This window comes from Peromyscus leucopus, chromosome 1, assembly GCF_004664715.2.
Source record: "Peromyscus leucopus breed LL Stock chromosome 1, UCI_PerLeu_2.1, whole genome shotgun sequence".
Lineage (NCBI taxonomy): Eukaryota > Metazoa > Chordata > Mammalia > Rodentia > Cricetidae > Peromyscus > Peromyscus leucopus.
In genome coordinates this window covers 107,705,555-107,730,966 of record NC_051063.1, presented here as the reverse complement: position 1 = coordinate 107,730,966, position 25,412 = coordinate 107,705,555, and the positions used below count along the sequence as shown (strand labels likewise).

The 25,412-nt window shown below is 43.9% G+C and overlaps 1 protein-coding gene across 1 annotated transcript; it reads left to right on the top strand.

Moving 5' to 3' along the window:
* The first annotated feature begins 677 nt into the window (after window positions 1-677).
* Window positions 678-24,479, top strand: Alg8 (ALG8 alpha-1,3-glucosyltransferase). Its single transcript, XM_028877444.2, has 13 exons — window positions 678-792; window positions 3,792-3,870; window positions 8,791-8,984; window positions 10,364-10,473; window positions 10,777-10,844; window positions 14,390-14,516; window positions 14,786-14,889; window positions 15,626-15,746; window positions 17,683-17,822; window positions 19,547-19,686; window positions 21,776-21,873; window positions 22,254-22,326; window positions 23,839-24,479. The coding sequence occupies exons 1-13, from the start codon at window positions 698-700 to the stop codon at window positions 24,068-24,070; spliced, it is 1,581 nt and encodes a 526-aa protein (XP_028733277.1). The 5' UTR covers window positions 678-697; the 3' UTR covers window positions 24,071-24,479.
* The last annotated feature ends 933 nt before the right edge of the window (window positions 24,480-25,412 follow it).

Here is a 25,412-nt window from a genome sequence, read left to right as displayed (position 1 = left end):
ACAAGCTACCCAGATTATTTGCAATTAAATGTGAGAAGTAACCAGGCATGGTCATGAATGCCTTTAGTCTTTACTCCCAGAGGCAGAGGCACAAAGATTACTGTGAGTCCCAGGCCAGAGCTACATTGTGAATGAACTAACCACCACACAAAAACGTGGTAAGTGCTAGACTTTGGCCTCTTCTGCTTGGGGCAGGTGCTGCATGGAGAGCCTAGGTCAGCGCTGCTAGAATCAGAATGGTCTTCAGCTCTGTACCTCTCTCTGCTCAGACCATTCTGACTTAACTTCCGGTTCCGAAAGGCCTTTGGTATTCTTACTCTCAACAACTTTCATCCATGTAGTAATGGATAACAACTGTCCCCACGACCACTTTGAACATCTCTGGGGGGTTCTCATGTAGGTATCCCAAAGTAACCAAAAATCAAGACCCAAAGCAGACAGTCAGGCACTATTTGAGTGGAAGCACGTTCTAACAACAACCAAAATAAATGAATGAATAAATGGCTACACAAAGGTCCGCGCGGGCGCAGCTGAGTCCTCCCTGCAGAAGACCACGCACACTGAGCGAGAGGTTCAAATGCTGGCGCGCTCTCTGGCGAGCGCCCTGAGCAGTCAGCACATGCGCAGAGCTCGCAGGCGCCGCCTCTAAAGGCCTTCCCCGCATGCGCAGCGTCCCGGAAGTGACGGGACCACAGGAATGGCGGCGCTCGCTCCTGCAGCCGGTAGTGGTCACTGGTTTTCGGCTTTGGCTCTCGGAGTGACCCTCCTCAAATGCCTTCTCATCCCCACCTAGTAAGGACCTGCAGAGCCAGGGGCTGGGCGGCAGGGTGGGCGAGACTTGTATGGATGTTCTGGGTATGAGGAAGAAAGAAAGGCCATGTGTTCTCTCCGCCTTTTGCCACACGGGTTGATGCTTAACATGGGAGCTAGAGTATAGCCATGTCTGGCCAGGATGAGTCCTTACGCTGTCTGATTTAGGGCAAGTCGCTTTCAAGTTTATGAGCTTCAGGGCCCTCACCCTTCAAATGCAAATTAATGACACCACCTCCACCAGTCTGCTGCTTAAAAGACTGGGCGCCGGTCTGAATCTTCAAGAGGGGAGTGGTCAACGAAGCGGTTTCAGGTCCTCGCCGTGGACTGGGGAGCGGCAAACATCAGACTCTTAAAAGATTTACAAAGGAGACAGCTGACAGCAGGGCTTTTGCTCTTCTTGTAGGAGATGGTGTTTGAGTTCATATCTCAGTATGAAAAAGAGTAACCAATGGGAAAAATGGTTCCGACGTAGGAAAGAGTGCAAAAGCCCTGTAGTAGGAAAGAACTCGGGATTCTAAGTGCAGAAAGTTGTCATTGTAGTTAAGAGCTGGAAAAGAAGAAAAGTGGCACGGGATGACATACGCAGTGATCAGATCACACAGGGCTGTGGAAAACTTGTAGATCTGTGTGAAAATGAGTGTACAGTCAAAACTAAAAGCATGGAACCACCATTTCGTTGTGTGTATGCAAACACATTGCATCCCAAGTACAGTCATGTATCACTTGATGACAATGCTTTTTGTCTCTGATAGACTACATATACAGTGATAGTCTTGTAAGAGTATATGTTCTCCTTTTTTAAAAAAAAAAGATTTATTTGTGTGTGTGTGTGTGCCCGCGCACTCCCTTGGAGGACAGAAGGTGATGGATCTCTTTGAGCTGCAATTATAGGACGTTGGGGGTGCTAGGAACTGAACTTGTGCCCTGTGTAAGAGCAGCAAGTCCTCTTAGCTTCTGAGCCATCTCTCCAGCTCAAACGAACGAGTTTGTTCTCCAGTAATGCCATAACTTTATTAGTTCCTGTAACTGTGCTCTATAGTGTGTGCACAAGGACAGATTGCTAAGGTCGCATCTTTGGGAGAGTGCCCTGACTTTGAGCCGTGTACCGCTGAACTTGACTGCTATTCGATGTCACGTTCCTCGCCTTGGTTTTGCTTTTTTCCCCAAGCGCAACAAGTTGTCATTGCTTTCATTCTTCATATTCATTAATTAGAAAAATGAACTGTTGATACTGCAAAACTAACTTTCTCTCCCTTTGGTTTAAATTTAATAACACAACTCCAAATATTTATAGCCAGTCGTTTGTATATTATCATCAAATGAGGAAGAAATACTTACACCTATATAAAAAAAATTTTTTTTTTGACACAAGGTTTCACACTGTAGCCTAGGCTGGCCTCAAACTGGAGATCATTCTGCCTCAGCCACCACATAGGTGCTGGGTATGAACCCCAGGTCCTCTGGCAGAGCATCAGTGCACTACCTCTCCAGCTCCCCTACTTTATTTCTAAACCCTATACTAAATCCGAGCACCAAGGAGAAAAAGGTTTTCTGATTGCTCACAATAGAGATGGGGAAACTCACAACTTGGTTAAAAGTTTTGGTTACCAAAGCTAATCTCATCTCCAAATCTGACCAAAATGATGTCAAAATAGTATAAATTAAATCCAGGCATGACAGTCAATGTCATAATTCCAGTACTCAGGAGGCTGCGGTAGGAGCATCATGAATTGGAGGCCAGCCTGGACTACATAGCAAACCCCTTTCCCAAAAATGATAACATAAATTACAAGTATGGTAAGTAGTGTTGTTTGTTATATGAGTGACATTCCACAGTCTTTGACAGCAGGTGGTAGAATGATAATTTAGCAGGCAGAGGAGCCTTTAAGCTGGGTGCATGTGTAATAATTCCAGCACTTGGGATATGGAGGCTGGAAAATCAAGAACTCAAGGCCAGGGTAAGGCACTTGCAGACAAGCCTGACAGCCTGAGCTGATTCCCAGAAACTACGTTGTGAGAGGAGAGAACAAACTCTCTCAAGCTGTCCCCTTGATCTGCACACACACTTGAGCACAAACACACAAACTCATGTGCACACTTATGCGGCAGCTTGCTCTTCCCCTGTGCATAAATAAATGTAAAAAATAAAAAAGAGTATAAAGCCAGCCTGGATTGCATGTCCAGACTTTGTCTCTAATGGGGCTGGTTCGGGGGTAGATACACAAAACCGCTTGATGTTAATTCAGGAGAGTTTCCAAGGCAGGGAGTGTAGCCCATGTTAGAGCATGGTCTCAATGGAACAAGAGTTAGATATGGTGGTTCATATCTATAATCTCAGCACTCTGAAAGCAGAGGCAAGACAGTTGATGCCAATTCAAGGCCTGGTTTATGAAGCAAGTTTAAGACCAGCCAGGGCTATATAACGACAACCTGTCTGAAAACAACAAAATCCTTGGGCTCATGAGCTGCTCAGTGGGTAAAGGGCCCCTGGTGGCAAGTTTAACAATCTAAGTTCCATCCCTGAGACATACGTAGTAGAAGGAGAGAACCACCTGCCTTACATTGTCCTCTGACTTGCACACATATACCTACACAGAAAGTAATATAAATGTAATTTTGAATATTTGAAGCTCCTCCTTTGTAGGAGTATGGGTTTTGTTAGAGTTATTTGTGAGAAAGAGAAAGTCACTTTTGTGCAGTGGTCTGAGAACCTGTTTTAAGCTTTTTGTCAGCCCTTGGATATCTCTGAGACCCCTTCACAAACTCCTAGATCCTCCAACAACTTAGAGGGAGGCCTGACCTTCTGACTTCTTAATAAGTGAGATGTTTTAGGACTTTGTGTGTGTGTGTGTGTGTGTGTGTGTGTGTGTGCGCGTGCGTGCGCGCGCGCCGCCTGTGCACGCCGTGTCATTTTATAGGCTGTAATGAGATGCAGCTGTTTCAGAATCTCATTCTGTTCCTGTAATTGCCTTGTATAGCCGTTCCACGGACTTTGAAGTACACCGAAACTGGCTTGCTATTACTCACAGTTTGCCAATATCTCAGTGGTATTATGAGGTAAGTTTCATTTTCACCTTTTATATTATATGTAAACTTGGCAGTGGTAGTGCATGCCTTTAACCCCAGCACTCAGGAGGTAGAGGCAGACAGATGTCTGTGAGTTCGAGGCCAGCCTGGTCTACAGAGTGAGTTCTAGGACAGCCAGAGTTACACAGAGAAACCCTGTCTTGAAAAAAAAAAAATAATCACAAAAAGATTATATGTAAGCCAGCATGGCAAAAAGATCAAGATTCAAGGCCAGCCTGGACTATGTAGCCAGACACTGTCTCAAAATGAAATACCACCACCACCAACAACAACAAAAAGGCTGTGTGGAAGCACCTATTGTTAAAGCAGATTTCCAGGACTGGGAATGTCTTGAGCACTTGCCTGTTGTGCATGAAGCCCTGGAGTAGATCTCCAGCACTGTGCAAAGAGAAAGACCTGTGAACTGACACAAGTGGGCCACTCTAGGCCAGGGAGACGGCTCTGTAGCCAAGTCTGACAACCGTGGAAGGAGAGAGCCACTCGGGGTTGGCCTCCACATGCATGACGCGGTGTGGACACACACTACCGATTTTTTTAAAAATAGAAAGCTATTCTCGCCCTCACTTGTGCACTGTGACATATATACACACATGCGTACACACAGTAAAAGAAAAATTGTAAAGGTTTATTTTTTAACTGTGTGCATATACATGGAGAGGTGTGTGTACACATGAGTGCAGGTGCCTGCAGAGGCCTGATGTTTCGGATCCTCCCTGGAGCTGGATTTACAAACAGTTGTGAGCCACCTGATGTGGTGCTGAGAACTGAGCTCGGGTCCTCTAGTAGAGTAACAAGAGCTCTTAAGAGCTCTCTCCCTCTAGCCCCAATAAAAGGAATCTGTTTTAAAGATTATTTTATGTGTATGAGCGGTTTGCTTGTATGTGTGTGCACCATGTGGATGCCTGGTGCCTGCAGTGGCCAGAGGAGGGCAATGTATCTCCTGGAAGGAGGTACAGAGGCTTGGGAACCGCCATGTGGGTACTGGGAACTGAACCCAGGTCCTTTGCAAGAGTAGTAGCAAGTGTTCTTACCTGCTGGACCTTCTGTTCCACCCCAAAGAAATTTTTGTAGTGATATTCTGATTTCAGGAAGATCTTTTTCCAAGGCTGAGGAGATGGTTCAGCTGTTAAAGTACTTATTACATAATCATGAGGACCTGTGTTTAGGTGGCCTGGGTGTATTGGCATGCGTCTGTAATTCCAGCCTGGGGAGGCAGAGGCAGGCAAATCTATAAAGTTCACTAGCTAGTGAGTCTAGTCTAACCAAACTGGTGAACCCCCGTTTAGTGAAGGATCCTGTCTCAAAAACTAAAGTGGAGAGGGCCAAGGAAGACACCTGAAGTCAGTGTCTGGCCTCCACATGCATTGCGTAGATAGGCATGCCTGCAAGCACACAACTAAAACAGCATGATACTCTCCTGGATTTGGAGGGTGGTTTCTAAGATTTTTTTTTTTTTTTTTCGGTTTTTCGAGACAGGGTTTCTCTGTAGCTTTGCGCCTTTCCTGAAACTCACTTGGTAGCCCAGGCTGGCCTCGAACTCACAGAGATCCACCTACCTCTGCCTCCCGAGTGCTGGGATTAAAGGCGTGCGCCACCACCGCCCGGCTCTTATTTTTATTTATTTATTTATTTTTGGTTTTTCGAGGCAGGGTTTCTCTGTGTAGCTTTGCACCTTTCCTGGATCTCGCTCTGTAGACCAGGCTGGCCTCGAACTCACAAAGATCCGCCTGCCTCTCCCTCCCGAGTGCTGGGATTAAAGGCATGAGCCACCACCGGCCTGGCAAGATTTTTATTTTTAATCATGCATGTACATGGGTTTGTGCATTTAAGTAGGTACCTATAGAGACCAGAAGAGGGCGTCAGATCTTCAGAAGCCGAAGTTATGGGCAATTGTGAGCCTCTTGACTTAGGTATTGGGAACTGAAGTCAGGTCCTCTGCAAGAACAATATGTGTTCTTAACCACTGAGCCATCTCTCTCTAGCCTCTTTTTGTTTCTTTAAGATGGTTTCATGTAGCCCAGGCTGGCCTTGAATTCATTAGCTGAGGATGAGCCCATATATGCAGTACTGGGGATCCCAATATTTTATGCATGCAGACAAGCACTCTATTAACTGAGCTACATCCTCATCTGTTTTATTTTCCCAAGTCTGTGTAGTCCTTTGTACTTAAAAAGCCTAAAAAAACAGTTGTCCCCAGGGAGTGAATTTATTTTTACATATAATATAAATATTTCATGGAAGTGCTGGGGAGCTTTAACTGGTTGTTTTTGCTTGAGGTATCATAGTTTGCACGTGTGGACACCAACTAGGAAAAGTACTATGTAGCCTAGTAGCCTAGAGCTTGGGCTGTGGTTTCAGATTGTGCAGGTTTGATAGGTCTCCTACTTAATGACCATGCTGAGTGATATGTGTCTCCAATTATGAAATGATGCTAATTAAGATGAAACAAATGGGAAGCACTTAGTGCAATCTGAGTACTCAGAACGCATTAATTATTAGCTTATGTATGAAAAGGCAGTCCTCTGCTTTACCGGTTCCTCCTTTCTCTCTGACTGGTCCTTCTTAGTCTCCTTTGCTGACTTTATTTTTACATCCTTAAGAAGCTGAGTTTTGTTTGTGGTCCCTTCCCTTTAAGTCGCTTGTTCTCTCCAGGTGTTTTCACTTCCTCCTAACACCACTACCATTGCCCTAGGGCCACTCTCCCTGCCAGGGCGACTCCTGTGTCTGCGTACTTTACACAGAAGAGGGTCATATAAAGGATGCTGCTGCTTTCTTGTTCTTTCTACCAACAAGAAGGAAAACTAACATGCCAGAGTGCAGTGGCGTGGCAAGGAGGCTCAGCAGGAGATAAGCCTGCACCGGGTGGAGTTGGCCAGGGAGCATCTTTATGCCATCCCAGGAGGGTAGACAGGTGAAAAGTGGATTGTCTATAGAGTCCTCCTTAGTTGTGATTTCACCTTTCTTCACTGACCTCCAATTGGCCAGCTAGTTGGGAAGGACACCAAAGAGACTGTTAATATCTGTTGAGTTAAAAATAGATAGAGAGAGAGAGAGAGAGAGGAGGGAGGAGGGAGGAGAGAGAGAGAGAGAGAAAGAAGAGAAGAGAGAGAGAGAAGAGAGAGAGAGAGAAAGAGAGAGAGAGAAAATTGTAGCCGGGCGGTGGTGATGCATGCCTTTAATCCCAATGGCCCCAGATAGAAACCCTTGGTCTCCAGAGGCCCTCTGTGCCCAGTTTGGAGTTGGTGCAGAATAGGGATGGTGTACAGAGAGACTCTGAGTAGTGTACAGTGGGGTTGACAAAAAACTCAAGGACACTTTGTTCTGGAAAGATGGCCATTTCTTAGCAGCAGCCCATTTCTTTGTTTCCTACTCACCATTTTTAAAGTGTATAAATGTGTCGGTAAAATAAAGTCGAAAGTCTTTACTCCCAATAAAAATATAAGCAGCTCTTTTGGGGGAGATTGAGCCCTGACATTTTTAATTATTGCTAGAACTTATAGATGGGAATGAAGTCTAAATCGACAGTAGAGTTTTTAAAATTACATGGACTTTCCTAAACTTTTTTATTGTCCCTATCCTAGCAAGAAATCATCTCTGAGTATGTTCTGTTGAACTTGTCTATGGAAGTTACAAAGCCTCTACTCTGGTATATACTGTTAAACAGTCATTTTAAAGAAAGAGATTGAAAACAGAACTTGTAGTTTTCTTTCCTCAGGTCAGTGAGTCATTTTGCTTCCATCCTCCATGAGAGGAACTACATGGTAAGTGTAGAAGTTAGTGTTTGGGTTCCTTAGAGACTGAGAGCCTCTGGGTTTACCTGGGATCATCTAAAGATCTGTGTTTTATACCTGCAGGGGGAGGTGAACAGATCATGACTTCTCCAGACTAGCAGTTAACTGTCATTCATAAGCAGAGGGCTAGCCTGGGAATGTGGCTGAGTGTGATAATGTTTGCCTAAATCCAGCCCCTAGGACTTCAAAAAAGAACTTAAAAATAGAAATGAGCAGAGAGCGAGCAAGCATTTTGTCTTGAGTCTTACTTTGGTTTTATTTACCTTTTAATCACAGAGAGACCTTGAACCACAGTCCCCATGATGAACCAGTTAGTATCCAGTGAGCCTGTACTGGACTTGTAGAGAAAGAAGTTTTCAGTGAAAAGAATAACAAGGAGCTGGAGAATTGGCTCTGGTTAAGAGCACTTGTTCTTACAGAGAAACAGGGTTCGATTCCCAGGTCCTACATGGTGACTTACAACTGTCTGTCATTCCATTCCCAGGGGAATCTGACACCCTCTTCAGACCTGCACGGATACCAGGCACACCCCTGATGCACCTACATTCATGCAGGAAAAAGACTCATATACACTTTTAAAATTAAAAAATATATATCTCGCCGGGCAGTGGTGGTGCACGCCTTTATCAGCACTCGGAGCAGAGCAGCGGATCTCTGTGAGTTCGAGGCAGCCTGGCTACAAGTGAGCTCAGAAAGGCACAAAGCTACGCAGAGAAACCTGTCTCGAAAAAAAAAAAAAATAAATATAAATATAATATAATATATATAATATAATATAAATATATATATAAGTGCAAGTACAGAGAAGGAAGATTATGGTTAGAATCTAGCCCTCGATACATGGCCAAGGAATCTCAGGCCTGAAACTCAGAATTCTCCTGCCTCAGTCTTCTCAATGCTAGGATTGTAGGTGTGCATCATGTTCATCATCTTCTAATTCTCCTTACATACAAATAGCTCTGTATAGTTAGGGTATTTTAAGTGCAACTTTATTTCATTATGCTTTTTTAAAGATCAGAGAGTGAACAATTTTAAGTATTTATACCTTGTTACTTAGGGTATCTTTTAATTTTGATTTTTTTTTTTTTTTAAATCACAGGCAACTTCAGAGTGGACCTTGGATTACCCCCCTTTTTTCGCATGGTTTGAGTACGCCCTGTCACATGTTGCCAAGTACTTTGATCAAGAGATGCTTACTATCCATAACCTGAACTATTGCAGCTCAAGAACATTGCTTTTCCAGAGGTTTTCTGTCATCGTGACAGATGCACTCTTCATTTATGCTGTTCACGAGTAAGTGGCAAATGTGTGCTGTGTGGACTTGGTTTGTGTGGAAGGTACTGAGAAATTATAGTATTCCTGCTGATTTGCAGGAAACACAACCCTATTCATAGAATAGCAAGTCCTGAAACAGCAGAAACCCAAGTGGAGCCTTAAAATGCCTGAGAGTAATTACAGGGAGCAGACTTGAGAGGTTTTGTGAAGGAATGGGGATAGTTAGGGTTTGGGGTGACGGTATGAGAAGGTGTTGAAAGAACTAATCCACGTAGAATTCCAGGGCCAATTCTCTCACAGTAGTAACTCCACATGCCTTCCTTTCCTTGGCCACTTGCAGAGGCTTTTGTGACCTGCCCTGTTTTGTGGACACGCCCCCACACGGAGTGCACATACATTATGTACACATACCGGTTGTGCTTCACCAGTCTTAGGCAGTTTCCCTTCAGTAAACTCAGAGTATCTTACGGTTGGCCAGAGAGACGGCTCAGTGGTTTAAAGCGTTTGCCGTTCTTGCAGAGGACACAGGTTTAGTGCTCGTGGCAGCTCACAATTGTCTATAACTTCAGATCCAAGGGACCCAGTGCCCTCTTCTGACCTGCAGGAATCAGGCATGCACATTCTACACAGACATACAAACAAGCAAAGTACCTTGTGAGAAGGGCTGGCGTGGTAGCGTACATTTGTGCTCCCATCCCTGTGACGGTGGATACAAGTAGATCCTTGGCACTTGTGACCAGCCTGCTTGGCAAGTTCCAGGCCAGGGAGAGGCTGGTTCTAGGGACTGAACTCAGGTCCTCAAGCTTGCACAGCACGTACTTTTCTGACAAGCCATCCCCCAGCCACTTCCATAAAGGTTTATTGTCATCATCGTCATAGTCTGGGTAGTGAGCAACTATAACTTTGCAGCTCTATTTATTTTTGAGATAGGATCTCACAGTGTAGCCCAAGATTGGTCTAAATGTTTACTCTGTGTGAATATATATATATATATATGTCATGCATGCACATTGGGGGTTGAACCCAGCCAGAGTCTTGCTCTCATTCTTAGCATGTAGCATTTACCATTCTGCTCCTGAGTTACACCTTGCATTTTTCACTCCTTCCCTTCTTTCCTTCCTTCTTCCCCCCCACCCCAACCCCCCTGAAGGTCTTAATGTTGCTCAGGTTGGCCTGAAACTTGCCATGTTGTTGATAATGTCTATTTGTTGGCTTTAGTTTTGTCAAATGAACACTTGTATCTGACCAGCATAACCAAGGAAAAGATGTGGATCCCTGAGGTCAACCATGGATGACATGGACAGTTTGTCAGAAATGGATGGCTGAGAGTAGAAGTATTGTGATGTTGTGATGAAGCTTCAAGTTACTTCTGTTTCTTTCCCGATGTGTTCATGTAGGTGCTGTAAATGCATTGATGGGAAAAAAACAAGCAAAGAACTTACAGAGAAGCCGAAGTTTGTTCTGTCTGTGCTGCTGTTGTGGAACTTCGGGCTGTTGATTGTCGACCGTATCCTTGGTGTACTCTGTGGTGTAACTAATAGGTTGTTCTTTGTATAGTGATGATTATTAAATGTGAACTGCTTTTGAATCGGGGCTTGGTCTGGGTTACTCAACTCCCCAAACTGTGCTCTCTCCAAGTTTACTGGATTCTAGTTATTAAAATACTTTGTGCCTGAGTAGTTAATTTTGAGAACCAATTAAACTATTACTTTTAATTTACTCATTAAGAAAGCATCCACGAATTCTATACTTATTCATAGCACAGTTGATTATGAATCTAGAGTCCTCATCTTCCTTGACGTCCATCCAGATATTCATTTCCAGTACAATGGCTTTTTATCTGGATTAATGCTGCTCTCCATTGCACGGTTATTTCAGGTAAACACAGAAGAACCTCATCAGATTTCCCCTTTTAGTTTTTAGCTTATAAAGATAATGTTGTAGTAGGTGATAGATTTTATTTGATGCACTGTTCAGAATTTCACCATATAGATACTTTTATTGGTACTTCCATAAAGTCTACCTGCTCTTAGGATGATAATTTTCTTTATTTTACAGATGGGAAAATGATATCCTAAAAACTCATTACAGTGTGGCAGGTGTGGATTAGCTCTGTGTTTGGCTGGACTGTTTCTGTCTGGTGGAATCTCCAGAAGAATTTGCTATTTAAATGACTGGTGTTTTTCCATGAGAAGCTTGTAGGTTAGTTAGAATAGTGTGATGGAAATGTGGAATTCGAAATCAAATGACTGATGTTTCTATCTTAGTGCTAATAAAGTATATGGCTCAGATGGGGCTTACCATTGCCATATTTCATTCTTCTCCAATTTCTATGAGGCAGGTAGAATTCAGACTTCTTTTGTGAGAATTGGCTTGGGCTTGTCTGAAGTTTTGTTATCTTAACCAGGATACCTTTACTTCTGTGGATGAAGTACCATATTTATTCCCCTTAGCCTAGCATGGGTAGTGTGCTCTACAGTCTAAGCTGCTTGGAAAACTGAGGTAGGAGGATCCTTTGGACATCGGAACTGAGGGTCAGTCTGGGTGGTGACATAGCAACACCACACTGGAGATAGAACTCAGGGTCTCACACACATTGGCAAGTGCTCTAACCATTGGAGTTTTTCGTTCTTCTTGTTGTTACTGTTTTTGTTTGTTTGATTTTTTTTGTTTGTTTGTATGTTTAGGGTAAGGATGTAGCTTAGTAGTAGAATACTTGCCTAGGATACGCTAGGCCCTGTATTCAATCTCCAGCACAACCCATACACACAAAACAGTTGTTTCTCTCACAACATTATAGATTATATTTATTCATCCTCTGATCCTAGCTCTTCTTTGGCCAGGTTAACTATGTTGCCTCTGGCTTCTTAGAATATAATTTGTTGTTACTGATGACATACCCCATATCTTTTTTCTTTATTTGTTTGTTTTGAGACAGGGTTTCTCTATGACTGCAATGGCTGTCCTGGAACTCACTCTGTAGACCAGGCTGGCTTTGACCTTACTGAGATTCGCCTGCCTCTGCCTCTCAAGTGCTGGGATTAAAGGTGTGCTCCACCTCTGCCCGGTATGACATACCTTGTGTCTTAGTATCAGGCTTGATGCTTACTATGTACCTGATGAAGTAATGATTTCTTTATTACTCTGTCAGTATGTGTATTGTTGTGCCTGTGTGAGTTTATGTGCACCAGGTGTGTACAGGTGCCCACAGATGTCAGAGGGCATCATGCCACTAGAACTAGAGCTACAGGCAGTGGTAAACCATTGTGTCGGTGCTGAGAACAGAAGCCTGGTCCTCTCCAAGGACAGGAAATACTCTTCGCTGCTGATTTATCCCTCCAGCTCCTACTTTGAATTTTTCAAATGTTATTGTAGAAAATTTAAATCTCAGAAATAGAGAAAACATAGTGTAGCATTACATACACATGATCCTTTTTAAATAGAATGATTTGGACAGAACCCTGTCTGTTGTTGGTGTGGTACCCAGCCTTTTCACTTAATGAATCTGAAAGGACTAGCCCTATCAGGAAGTGGAAAACCCTGCCCATGTTGTGTTCATAGTTTGGTTTCATCCCTTACTCATCAATCCAGCATCAATGTAATTGCTTGGTGTCCAGCCCTGTACTTCAGCTCAGATGAGCAGAGCAGCAGTTCCTGCTGAATCTCTCCTGTCAATGGACTGCATTCCTTATAGGAGTTCTATTGGAGAAATTATTTTGGCCACTCCACGTAGTTAAAAGGATATTTATTTAATGACGTAACTCACAAATTAAGTGAAAGGTAGGTCGCAGGGTCTGGGAAAGGTGTATCGCAGTCCAGCGGTGTTCTCTGGAGCTCTGCTCAGTTCACCTCCAATGTTCAGCGTCCCGGCACAGAGAGAGCGCACAAAGAGAGCACTGGCCCATCCAGCTCTCGGGTCTCCAGGCACCTCCCTTGGCCCCGCCTTGTAGGCGTGACAGTTGCCAGAGTCTCAATGGGGGTTGGAACTTCCAGATCCAAGCTGGAATGGCTACCCACTACAGAGTTCCCTGTGGCAGTGAGGTGGATCCCAGGTGCCACATTTCATTGTATTTTTACTGTATATCCATTAAGAAATAGTTCATGGCTGGGCATGGTGGTGTACACCTTTAATCTCAGCAGGAGGCAGATGTAGCTAGAGTTTTCCTGCCTGGCCCATGGTCAGGACAAATCTCTCTCACCTGCCAGTCCCACAGATGCTCAGACCAAGTAAACACACAGAGACTTATATTACTTATAAACTGTGTGGCCATGGCAGGCTTCTAGCTAGCTGTTCTTATATCTTAAATTAACCCATTTCTATTAATCTATGTGCCACGTGGCTCATGACTTACTGGTATCTTAACATCTTCTCATGCTGGCGACTGGCAGTGTCTCTCTGCCTCAGCCTTCCACTTCCCAGCATTTTCCTCTCTCCTTGTCCCACCTATACTTCCTGCCTGGCTACTGGCCAATCAGTGTTTTATTTATTAACCAATCAGAGCAACATATTTAACATACAGAACCTCCTACAGCACTTCCCCTTTTCTTTTTTTCAAAAAGGAAGGTTTAACTTTCACATAGTAAAATTACAGATAACAAAATAATTATCAAGCAAGAATTATAATTAATCACATTTCAGTACAAATAAAATATCACCACAGGTGGAGGCAGGCGGATCTCTGAGTTCAAGGCCAGCCTGGTCTACAGAGTGAGTTTCATGACAGACAGAGAAACCCTGTCTCAGGGGGAAAAAAAAAGAGAAAAATAGTTATTGGGCTGGAGAGATGATTCAACAGTTAAGAGCACTGGCTGCCCCTCCAGAGGATCTGTCTTCAGTTCCCATCACCACATGGCAATTCACAACCATCTGTAATTCCAGTACCAGGGGATCCAGTGCCCTCCTCTGGCTTCTGCAGGCACTGCACACATGTGCACAAACATGCAAGTAAAACACTAATAACAGAGAAATGCTTAAACATTTTAATAGTTATTATTTTGCTGGGTGTGGTAGAACATAACATGGTAGTCCTAGTACTTAGGAGGCCCTGTGGATGGAGGATTGTTTGAACTCAAGAGTTTGAGACCAACCTGAACAACATAGCAAGACTCCAATTTTTTGTTTGTTTGTTTTTTTAAAGGTTTCTACTTTAAAAATAGGTGGGCTTTGTCTTTTTTCTTTTTGAGAATAATTTTAGCTGCACAGAAAAGTTAGACGAATAGTTTTAAGTCCTCACTCGTTTCCCTCAGTGCTACCTTCTTAAACAACTGTTCTCCAAGGCTAAGAAAGCAGCATTGGTTAATTTGATTTTCATCAGCTTTTCTGTTAATGTTTCCTTCTGTTCTAGGATCCACTGCAGGATACTACCTACTGCATTCCGTCCACCTGGAATTTGAAGTGACACATTCCCCTTTCTGTCTCCTAGAAAAGGCATATGGAAGGGGCGTTTCTCTTTGCCGTTCTCCTACATTTCAAGCACATCTACCTCTATGTCGCCCCAGCCTATGGTATCTATCTACTGCGATCTTACTGTTTCACTGCAAGCAAAGCAGGCAAGTCTTAGCAGTGGTAGCAAAAGCCTTCTTGTCTTCCTTGCAGCTTACACTGTTACTACGGAGCACAGCAGGTGTCTCCTGGGTCCTGACCTGTAAACCCTTCACTATCCACAAAGAGAACAGTGTGTGCCCAGGCATGATGGCACACACCTGATCCCAGTACGAGGGAGGCTGAAGCGGGAGGACATTTGGGCTGTGTGTTGAATCCCCACGGATTGTTGAATCCCCGTAAATGCTCCTGGTAATATGGCTTTCCTCTTCCGTAGATGGCACTGTCCGATGGGGCAGCTTCAGCTTTGTCCGTGTTATTTCCCTGGGACTGATTGTTTTCCTGGTTTCTGCTCTTTCCTTGGGCCCTTTCATAGCCTTGGTAAGACATTTTATTTGATTTTTGATTTTTGCTTTTTGAATAGTAATGTAAGTCATTGTTTTGTTGTTTAGAAAGAACAATAGAGTAGGGAGTGTGTGAAGCAGCTGTAAAAGCTCCTTCCTTACTTTCCTGCCAAAGGTAAGGTAGGTGTTCTTTGCACATTTCTGTGCAAGTTCAAGTAGCATGAAACTGTGGTTACACTAGAGAATTAGTTCTCATTGTGGATTCTACTTAAATGCACCGACTTATTAACATTGCTAGCCTCTCAGAACAGTCCTTTGGCAGTCCTTTGTACACAGTAAATGCTGTAAAGTGCCTGGGACAGATGTCCAAATATTTTTTCTCTCTTGCTCCACACCCCGAAATCAGTTTTTTACTCCCTGTTAAGATGGAGGAACACCACATCTAATATGGTGTTCCCTACTCCCCAGCACTTCAGCAGGCTTAGATGGACCACATCCTGTGCTCTCCCTGCCCCTTGTACATTTTGTTGTACTTCCTAGTAGAATGGATGGGTATTCACTGATTTCTATGTGTTTTCTCACTGGCCGGTTGAAAAGGTCAGGCAAAGAAAGGTCTGTGACCTGATTGGGATCATCCACTTGTAGAGACAAAGACTGGAGCCCAGACTGCTGACCTTTCTGTGCACCGTGCCACAGGCAGATTTCCCGGTCTGTTTCAGAATTTGGAAAAAGTTGATGGCTGTTTAATTGGTTTCATTTCTCCTTTTCAACAGAACCAGCTGCCACAAGTCTTTTCCCGACTCTTTCCTTTCAAGAGGGGCCTTTGCCATGCCTACTGGGCTCCCAACTTCTGGGCTTTGTACAATGCTTTGGACAAAGCACTGGCTGTCATTGGTATGATACCCCGCTCCTTCACTTAGACTATGAGTACTGAAAGTACTAGTCCTATCAGGAGGGGAAACACCTGCCCGTGTTTTGTATTTGGATGTGTGTTCTGGACTACTTGATCTCCAGCCCTGCACTTCAGCTCAAGATGAGCAGAGCTGAATTGCTTGAGACCAAGTCTTTTGTGCAGTAAGCAGACTGCATTACTTACAGACATTCCTTATAGCAGTGTGGCTGTAGATGTTTTCCTTGGGTAAATAGATAAAATATTTAGATGCTTTTTAAGGATTATCTTTAGTTTTTTGGGTTTTTTTTGTTTTGTTTTGTTTTGTTTTTTTTTGTGTGTGTGTGTGTGTGTGTGTGTGTGTGTGTGTGTGTGTGTGTGTGTGTAGAGGGTGTACACTTAAGTGCTGGTACCACAGAAGCTAGAGGCTTGGATCCCCCTGGACCTGGAGTTATGTTCTTATAGGAAATTGATATTTTGTTTACTTATTTATTTTTAGAAGTCATAATTTGGTTTCATCCCTTACTCATCAATCCAGCATCAATGTAACTGTCATCTTACAAAGTAACTTCAAACATTTGTATTTTGAAAAGCTGTTGTCCATTTAGCTTAGTGTGCAGTACAAGGCCTAATTACCCTGCCTGAGTCAGGAAGCTGCTGTACCTTACCTTGGGTACCTGCTCCCCGAAGATGCTTACACGGAAAGTTAGTGTCAGATTCAGAAACTCAGGGAGTAGCCGTGAATTTCGAGGTAAAATCGGGAGCTGGGGACGAATTCAGCTAGTAGAGTGCAAACCCTAGTTCTGCCTCCTGCGTGGTGGGCACACGCCGGTGTGGTGGGCACACCTGCAGTCCTGCTCCTGTGTGGTGTGCACAAGCCGGTGTGGTGGGCACACCTGCAGTCCGCATTCAGAAGGTGGAGGTAGGAGGATCAGAAGTTCAATCATTTCTCATTGGGTTGACTACATGAGATCTTGTCTCAAAAAAGAGGAGAGGTGGCTGGGTATGAGGATATATACCTGTAATTCCAACACTTGGGGTGCAGAGGCAAGAGTCAGGAGTTCAAAACTAGCCTGAGCTACATGAGACTGGTTCTCAAAACAAAACAACAAAAAAGGAAAAACAGAACCAGAAACTGAAGGGGAAAGGAGTAAATAGAAAGTACACTTAGTAGGCTACGTCCTTCCCACATCACTGCCTTTCGGTGGCAATAGAAAGGGCTGTGTAGGTGCGCAGGCTGTCTGGACTGCATGGGTTTACACTGGAGTTCTTTTGGGGTGGGGCTTGCATCGATGTTCTAGGCTCGGTGCATCTGACAAGTAATTACTGAGTTTCTGTGTTTGGGCATAGCAAGAACTCGGAGTCCCTTCTGTGTCTTCGGGACATAGTAAGGTAGAGAAGGTAAGCACACACACAGCCCTCAAGAACCCGAAGCAGCTTTGCCTCTTGACTGAGGAACCCTCTTAGTCGGCAGATGGTGAGTCAGTCAGAGGGAGTTGTCTGAGCAGAGGTATGCTGAGCACTCACACTTGGTCTGTTGTGACTAAGCCACATTCGGGCACAGGAGACTGGAGGGCTAGAAAGGGGACAGACACTGAAGGCTGCTGTATGCAGGAATGTGAACTTAATACCACAGGAAATGAAAGGCTCCAAGTTTGCATCATTTCAGCGGTGGAGAGGATTGCTGCTCAAATGCTGCCTGCCCACAAGGTTCCTGTAGGCTGCACAAATAGCTTGTTCCAATTTTAGTCTGTAGCTATAGATTATCTTCTGAAACCAGAAAGAAGCATGTACCGGAGACAGCACAGCACAGACTTAAACCATGAAATCCAGCTGTGAACAGCCATAGTAAGATTTAGTAGCCTTTTAAAACTGTTACTCAAAGTTGACTCCTAAGATAGGGAATCCTGTTGATTAAAGTAAAATGTCTGCTTATTCTAGGTTTGGAATTGAAACTTCTTGATCCCAACCAGATCCCCAGGGCCTCGATGACAAGCGGTTTGGTTCAGCAGTTCCAGCACACAGTTCTTCCCTCAGTTTCCCCGCTGGCAACCCTCATCTGTACACTGATAGCCATACTGGTAAGAATTGGCAGGTGGTACCCACTTATGGATTCTTCCTCTTCCTATCACAGTCCTGACTGAATTTTGGCTTTGAAGCTTTTCCAACTGCAGGATAAATTCCATGGCTGAATTCCTGCAGACTGGAGTATTGCCTAGCAATTCTCAGGAACTTTGAACATAGTGAGGGAAGATTACCAGAAAAGCCTCGGGGAGAGTCTTGCCAGTGGCTGTTTAAGCCATCTGTCCATCCTGGCAGGAGGAAAAAGAAAAGCCCAAGTAGGAGGCATGGAGCATGCTGTGGAGAAAGAGGAAATCTCTGTGGCAGAACATCCAAGCTTTGTTTTGTTTTTCTCATCCTTGGCTAAGTGATCAAATGTGTCTGGAGAGCAGGATATTTTGTGTTGATGGTGGTAATGAATTGAGAGGAAGAGCGGTTCTCACACATCTGATGAGAGTCTGCTGCTGTGAAGCCAGGCATGGTGGCACAAGGCTGTGATCCCAGCTCTGGGGAGGTGGAGGCAGGAAGATTGCTCCTTGGGGACCAATCTGAGCTACATAGCAAGACTTTGTCTTAAAAACAAAAAACAAAAACAAACCAGAAGCAGCAGCAGCTGGTGTGGGTCAGCTGTTGTCAGAGCCTCCCTCACACCCGTCAGTGCTTGGTGACCAGCTTTGGGATAGTTTTGGTAGGATAATTACACATTAGCTTTAATTTTGGTTTCTAGATGATCGAAATCTCTTGGCAAGACACCTGACCCATTTAATTGTGTGGCAGTACTAGTATGCAGGTTTCTAAGTTCTGCTGATCTACTTATTCAAAGATTTTAGCTGATGTTTAAAAAATTCTAGCACCTCAGCCTTGGGGCTAGGGCAGTGGTTCAGTGAGTGAGAACGTGATGTGCAAACACGAGGATCTCAGATCCTCAGCCCCAGTGATAAAAACTGCCAGGCATGGCTGCACACATATGCGTGTGTTTAACCCAGCAGTGTGGAGAACAGAGACAAGAACGTGGCTGGCGTTTGCTGACAACCAGCCTAGCTCTAGGTTCATGAGAGACTCTGTGTCAAAGGAATAACGCAGTGATAGAATGCACGGTACCCAACATCCTCCTCTGACTGCCTTGTGTGCATATGTCCTTACCCCACACAAGTGTGAATAACACAGTGATAGAATGCACGGTACCCAACATCCTCCTCTGACTACTTGTGTGCATATATATACCCTAGCCGTACACAAGTGTACACACATGCATAATGCAAGAAAGAGAAAGAGAAATAAGTAAAATATAAACAAACAAACATAAAATCTCAGCTTTGTAAGCTGTGTATATAGAGGGCAGTGGCTTTATTATTGTAAATTTCACTGCAGCTCACAAAACTGGTAAAATCTAATGCACTAGCCCCAAGATAGCTATGAATTTTTAGTTTGACCTAGTAAGTTCAATGAATATTACCTAATTATACAGATAGTAAGTTGTTAAATTTTACATCCCAGAACTTATCATTTATTAATTTGGATAGGGTTCATTTTGATGAAGTAAATAACACACTCCTATGGTCTTGTATTTTCTTTTGTAAAGCTAGCTTTGGGGGACTGCACAGAGTGCTGGGTTATGCTGTGAAGTGGAGAAGCCCCTAGTTGTGCTGTATTCAGACATGACACAGACTGTTTACCTGTGCCTTGCTTCTGCAAAGCTGACTTTAAATGACACTGAAACTCTGTCTTTGCCTGTTGTTTCTAGCCCTCTATTTTCTGTCTTTGGTTTAAACCCCAAGGGCCCAGAGGCTTTGTCCGATGCCTGGTTCTTTGTGCCTTGAGTTCCTTCATGTTTGGCTGGCATGTCCATGAAAAAGCCATACTCCTTGCGATTCTCCCAATGAGGTAAGCAGATAGCTCAGCGAGTCGCCATGTTTCACAGTGTCTTATTTTGTGCTGTTCTGGTCCTGTCTAGTGGGGTGGGATAGGCGAGGGCTAAAGAATGAGGATGATGGGTTGATTGGCTTGGATCTGCAGACCTGTGAGGGGTCTGAGATGTGCAAAAATCCATACATTGTTTCTATATATTTGGTGAGTAAATACCATAATAGGTCTGGGTATTGGATGGGAGCGTGGCTTGGGAAAGGCTGGCACCCTTGGCATCATTAGATCAGTAAAAATAAAGCCCTGGGATTCCCTGTTCCGTGTTGTTAGTCAAGTAAGGACCGAGCATTACAAAAATGTCTCCACGTGTGTCTACATTAGACTCTCCAGAGCTGTTTGTTTCTTTCTTATTGGTTTACATGCTTTATTTTGAACTGCTCAGCAACCTTTAGGGTGATTAGAATGAATTAATGTAATCCATCTTAGAATCTGCAGAAATCAGGGATCTGAGAGCTTATGACTTACCAAGTTACATAGCTAAGCCTACTTTGGTGGCACATGCCTGTATTCTCCAGTACTGAGGAGGCTGAGACACGAGGATCATGAGTTCAAGGCCATTCTGGCCTATCTACCAAGATGCTGTCTTAAAAACTAAGTCACAAAGCTGGCAAGGCACAGTCAGGACTTCAGCCTGGCACGTGTGACACATGCTGCTGAGGTCTGTGATCCTCTCACTTGTCTCACTTCTTTTTTTTTTTTTAGATTTATTTATTTATTATGTATACAGTGTTCTGTCTGCATGTATCCCTGCAGGCTAGAAGAGGGCACCAGATCTCATTACAGATGTTTGTGAGCCACCATGTGGTTGCTGGGAATTGAACTCAGGACCTCTGAGAGAGCAGTCAGTGCTCTTAACCGCTGAGCCATCTCTCCAGCTCCATCTCACTTTTTTTAGTGTTTGTTTTTTTTTGGTTTTGTTGCTATTGTTGTTTGAGACAGGGTTTCTCTGTGTGGCCCTGGCTGTCCTGGAACTCACTCTGTAGACTGGCCTCAAACTCAGAAATTCCCTTGCTTCTGCCTTCCGAGTGCTGGGATTAAAGGTGTGTGCCATGCTCAGTGCTTTTTGTAAAAGTACTGTAAATGGAACAGTGTCTACTTGACACCTCGTTAAAATCCAGTACATAGATAAGAATGGAATCTGCCTCTTTCTATTTTTGACGGTTTTCTCAAAGTAAGAGAAATCATTTAAACTATGATCAGTGTCATATCTTTGGAACCACAGACCTTCCAGTATAGCAGACTCTAGTCTGAACTCACACTGCAGGTCCAGGGATTATCCAAAAGATTAACTGTAGGTTTGGAAGTGAAATTCTTGAGCACAATTTCTTTGACTCTCCCCTAAGCAACTCCCAATCCTACATTCGCTTCTTTGAGGAAGGCAACTCAACAAAGCAAGCTCTCTTTCTCTCTCTCTCTCTCTCTCTCTCTCTCTCTCTCTCTCTCTCTCTCTCTCTCTCTCTCTCCCCCCTCCTCCCCCCCCCTCCCTCCTCCTCCTCTCTCTCTCTCTCTCTCTCTCTCTCTCTGTGTGTGTGGGGGGGTGTCTTACTCCCCTATTCTCTTTGGAACATTTTGCAAGCAATATTAATTGCTTTAAAAACAACACCCAGGGGCTGGAGAGATGGCTCCGCCTTCTGGAAGACCCAGCTCAGTTCCCAGCACCCACTTGACATTATAACTCTGCTTCCAGGGGATCTGTGCCCTCTGACTTCCATGGAACCAGGCATGCATGCACACAGTCACAGACATGCGTGTGTGCACACAAACATACTGTGGGTATGCAGAAAGCACACACATGCAGTAAACAAAGCTTTGGAAAAACTTTTTAAAACAAACACAGCCGGTTCTCATTTGAGTTGGACTTGTAACCGAATGAGTGTTTATTTTATAGGAGATTATCAGTGTTCATTTATAAAGGGATTGTCGGGGTTTATAAAGGGATTATCGGTGTTTATTGTCGCCAGTCCTAAAAATAATAATAGACTTTTTATTTAAACTGTGCAATCACATTTCAGTTGTGTTAAGGAATCATTGTAAGACTTTTTACTTTTAGCCTTTTGTCTGTGGAAAAAGCAGGAGATGCAACAATTTTTCTGATTCTGGCCACAACAGGACATTACTCCCTCTTCCCTCTGCTCTTCACTGCCCCAGGTAAGCAGCTTCCTACTAGGAAGATGTGTTGGTCACCAGGCCCTTTCCATCCAGGTCTAAAAGCCAGTGCGCTCTAACTTAAATATCCGGGAAGTCTTCTGGAAGAAGAGACTTTTGTTCTTTCTCATAAATAAAACTTGTAGTTTGCCCCTAGTTTTAAGTATATTTAGTTGTCTCAGAAATGGTTAGCTAGGTGTGATGGCACTTAGGAGTTAGAGGGAAATGGATCTCTGGGAGTTCAAAGCCAGCCTGGTCTACATAGAGAGTTCTGGGCCAGCTAGGTTATGTAGAGAGACCCTGTCTTAAAGGAAAAGAAAGAAAAGAATATTAGCAATGTCCATGTGCTATTTTGTCATCTGTGTTTTTTTGTCTTTTAACAGAACTTCCCATTAAAATCTTACTCATGTTACTATTCACCATTTATAGTATCTCATCTCTGAAGACACTCTTCAGGTAATGTTAAAAGCACATTTAAGGTTCTATTCCCTTTTGTGAGATATTTGCTCTTAAATGGTCAAAGAGGATTTAAATATATTTTCAAGTTGGGACTGGGGTGATGGTTCACATGGTAAGCTTTCTGTGTAAGCAGGAGGGCTGGAGTTCAGATCCCCAGCACCCATAGAAAACAGGCACCATGTGCACCTGTAATCAGTGCCAGCACTGGGTAGGCGGAGACGGCATTTCAGTCTTGCTGGCCAGTCAGTATAGCCAATCCATGATGCCCAGGTTCAGCAAAACACTGATTCATTCTCTCTGTCTCTCTGTCTGTCTCTCTGTCTTTCTCTCTCTGTGTGTGTGTGTGTGTGTGTGTGTGTGTGTGTGTGTGTTCGTTCCAGTCTCAAGAGCGCTGGCTGCTCTTCTAAAGAACCCATGTTTGATTCCCAACATCCACGTGGTGACTCAAAACTCTGTGTAACTCCATCCCAGGGATGCAACCCTTTTTTCTGGCCTCCACTGGCACCAGGAATACACATAGCGAGTGCACAGACATACATGAAGGCAAAACAGTCAAACACATAGAATGAATAATTTTAAAAATAAGAGAAGCAGTTATGAAGACACCTTACTTCTACCTGTGGCCTCCACGTGTGTATATTCAGCGTATGCACAGAAGTGCACACAAATAATCATTACTCATTTATTCCTGCACACCAGAAGAGTGTGCCATATCTCATTACAGATGGTTGTGAGCCACCATGTGGTTGCTGGGAATTGAACTCTGGACCTCTGGAAGAACAGCCAGTGGTCTTAACCTCTGAGCCATCTGTCCAGTCCCACTAATTTATAACAATAATGTAACTTATAATACTTGATAAGTAGAGGGAGAAATTCCCCCAACCCTTTCCTTCTGACATGACAGCATACATTGTATCCTTAGTATGGGAGGTTATGTGAAGAAGACTACCTAGCTTAAAACCTTACTTGAAAACCAAAGAACAGAATATGAGATAATTTGTTATGGATAAGGTTATATAGCTACAGATACAAATGGAAAAAACTAAAATATACTTACACTGTGTAAAAAGTTATTAGAAAATTGTGGTCAGAATTTTTTTACCTTCTAAACTGTGTACTATGATTCCTATAATTTTTTGGACTGGAGAGATGGCTCAGCAGTTAAAAGCTAGGCTCACAACCAAAACTCTAAGTTACTTACATTGACCAGAATGAAGCGTGTTTTTAGAATCCCTGTTTCCGTGTATGTTTTCACTCTACCGTCACAATGCCCAGACCCTGTCTGCCCTCTCAATACAGATCTAATTTGTCTGAGCAGCATGGGTAATGTAGCGATTAAACTGTTGAGGTCGTGGAGTGAGTGCCATGGCATACTGTGTTTTCTACATGGGAAACGCCAGTGCAGTCTGACTTCAGTGCTGGCTGGAGGAGTGTGGGTGGGATGAGACATCAGCTGGCAATGTTTGCTGACTAGATTGGCTCATCTAAAATCAGACTTCTCTCCTTCAGAAAAGAAAAGCCTCTTTTGAATTGGATGGAGACTGCCTACCTCCTCGGCCTGGGGCCTCTGGAAGTCTGCTGTGAAGTCATATTCCCTCTCACCCCTTGGGAGCGGAAGTACCCCTTCGTCCCGCTGTTGCTGACCTCAGTGTACTGTGCAGTGGGCGTCACGTACGCCTGGACCAGGCTCTATGTTTCAGTGCTGACTGGCTGTCTTGTCGGCAAGACAAAGAAGCAGTGACTACAGAAGTGTGGGTGGAAGCCAACAATTACGTCATGGGATAGTAATCAGCACTTGAAGGAAGTTGCCAGAAGCAGGATCTATTTATTCAGTAGATCTGTTTAAGGACCATTCTGCCACACTTGGCCTTGCCCTGCCTAGCAACCCGATTGTTTCCATGGTGAGAAGCCACTTGCCCTTTCTAAGCAGCAAAACACATTTGAGAAAGCTCTCACTTTCCTTTGTTAAAATAGTCTACTGTGCCCACTGAAGGTGAACCAGGAGGTGATTAACAGCTTAATTTTCTGTAGCCGGTACTGACCTGTGTTAGGAAATAATGCATAATTAGATTCTATACCTAAGGAAAAATAAATAAATAAAGTGCCATTTTATATTTATGCATAAAATATCAAAATGTTTTGGGTCATTACCGAGTCTTACATTTCTTTTCCTGTTGTCGTGCACACGGGCAGGTGGTGTATTGTCTCTGTTCTGTACACCTTGTTCCAGGAGCGTTGTTCGCATTGAAATGATACCGCGATGACACTCGGCAAGCCGGGAGATGCTTGATGCGCGGCTTCGGCAAAGCCACAGACGCCAGCCCACAGTAAGAGCCTCTCGTCATTTCTCTCACGCCCTGCAGCTCGGATAAGGATGCCGTCTAACCCTTCCTCTTGGGACCACACTGGAGTGCCTTCAGTTCTTCTCCCTTTATTTAGTGTTTTTTTTTAAGACTTGTTTATTTTTATTTCATATGTGCCTATACCTGTGTGTGTATATGTATACCACATGTGCGTTTGGTGTCTAAACCAGAAGAGGATGTTGAATCCCCTGGAACTGGAGTTGCAGGTGGTGTGAGCCACATGGTCTGGAAGCTGAAAACCAAACTTTGGTCCTCTGCAAGAGCAGCCATTGTTCCCAACCAATGAACCATCTCTCCAGCCCCCTTTTCTCCCTTTTTTTGAGGCTACTACATATACACGCCATCTAGGTCCTTAGTTTTCCTACCGTGTGCTACACACTCAAATTCAGCCAACACTAGCTGACACAGGAACTTTTAAACGTTGTATTTATCCATTCTCCACTACAGAACCAAGAAAGTCCAAAGTCAGTGTCGTCTTGGCGTGCTGATCCAGTCCTGTGCATTGTCTGTTGTTTCAGCGGTAAAGATGGCGATTGTGCCAAAGGGGAAGGAAGGCATGCCTCTAGCTTCCCCATCCCCTCCGCACCGTGTGCTCAGTCCCAGCATCACACACAAAAATAATAACCTGTTTTGTTTGCATATATTTATATATGTGTATGTAAATAGTAAACCTAGTACAGCGTAGTGATTTTGTGGGTACTGTGGTTGAACTCCAATTAC

Coding starts and splice junctions, on each gene's coding strand:
- Alg8 (XM_028877444.2), top strand. CDS start 698: ATGGCGGCGCTCGCTCCTGCAGCCGGTAGTGGTCACTGGTTTTCGGCT. Junction 3,871..8,790: donor TATCTCAGTGGTATTATGAG/GTAAGTTTCATT, acceptor TTTAAATCACAG/GCAACTTCAGAGTGGACCTT. Junction 10,474..10,776: donor CGGGCTGTTGATTGTCGACC/GTATCCTTGGTG, acceptor ACGTCCATCCAG/ATATTCATTTCCAGTACAAT.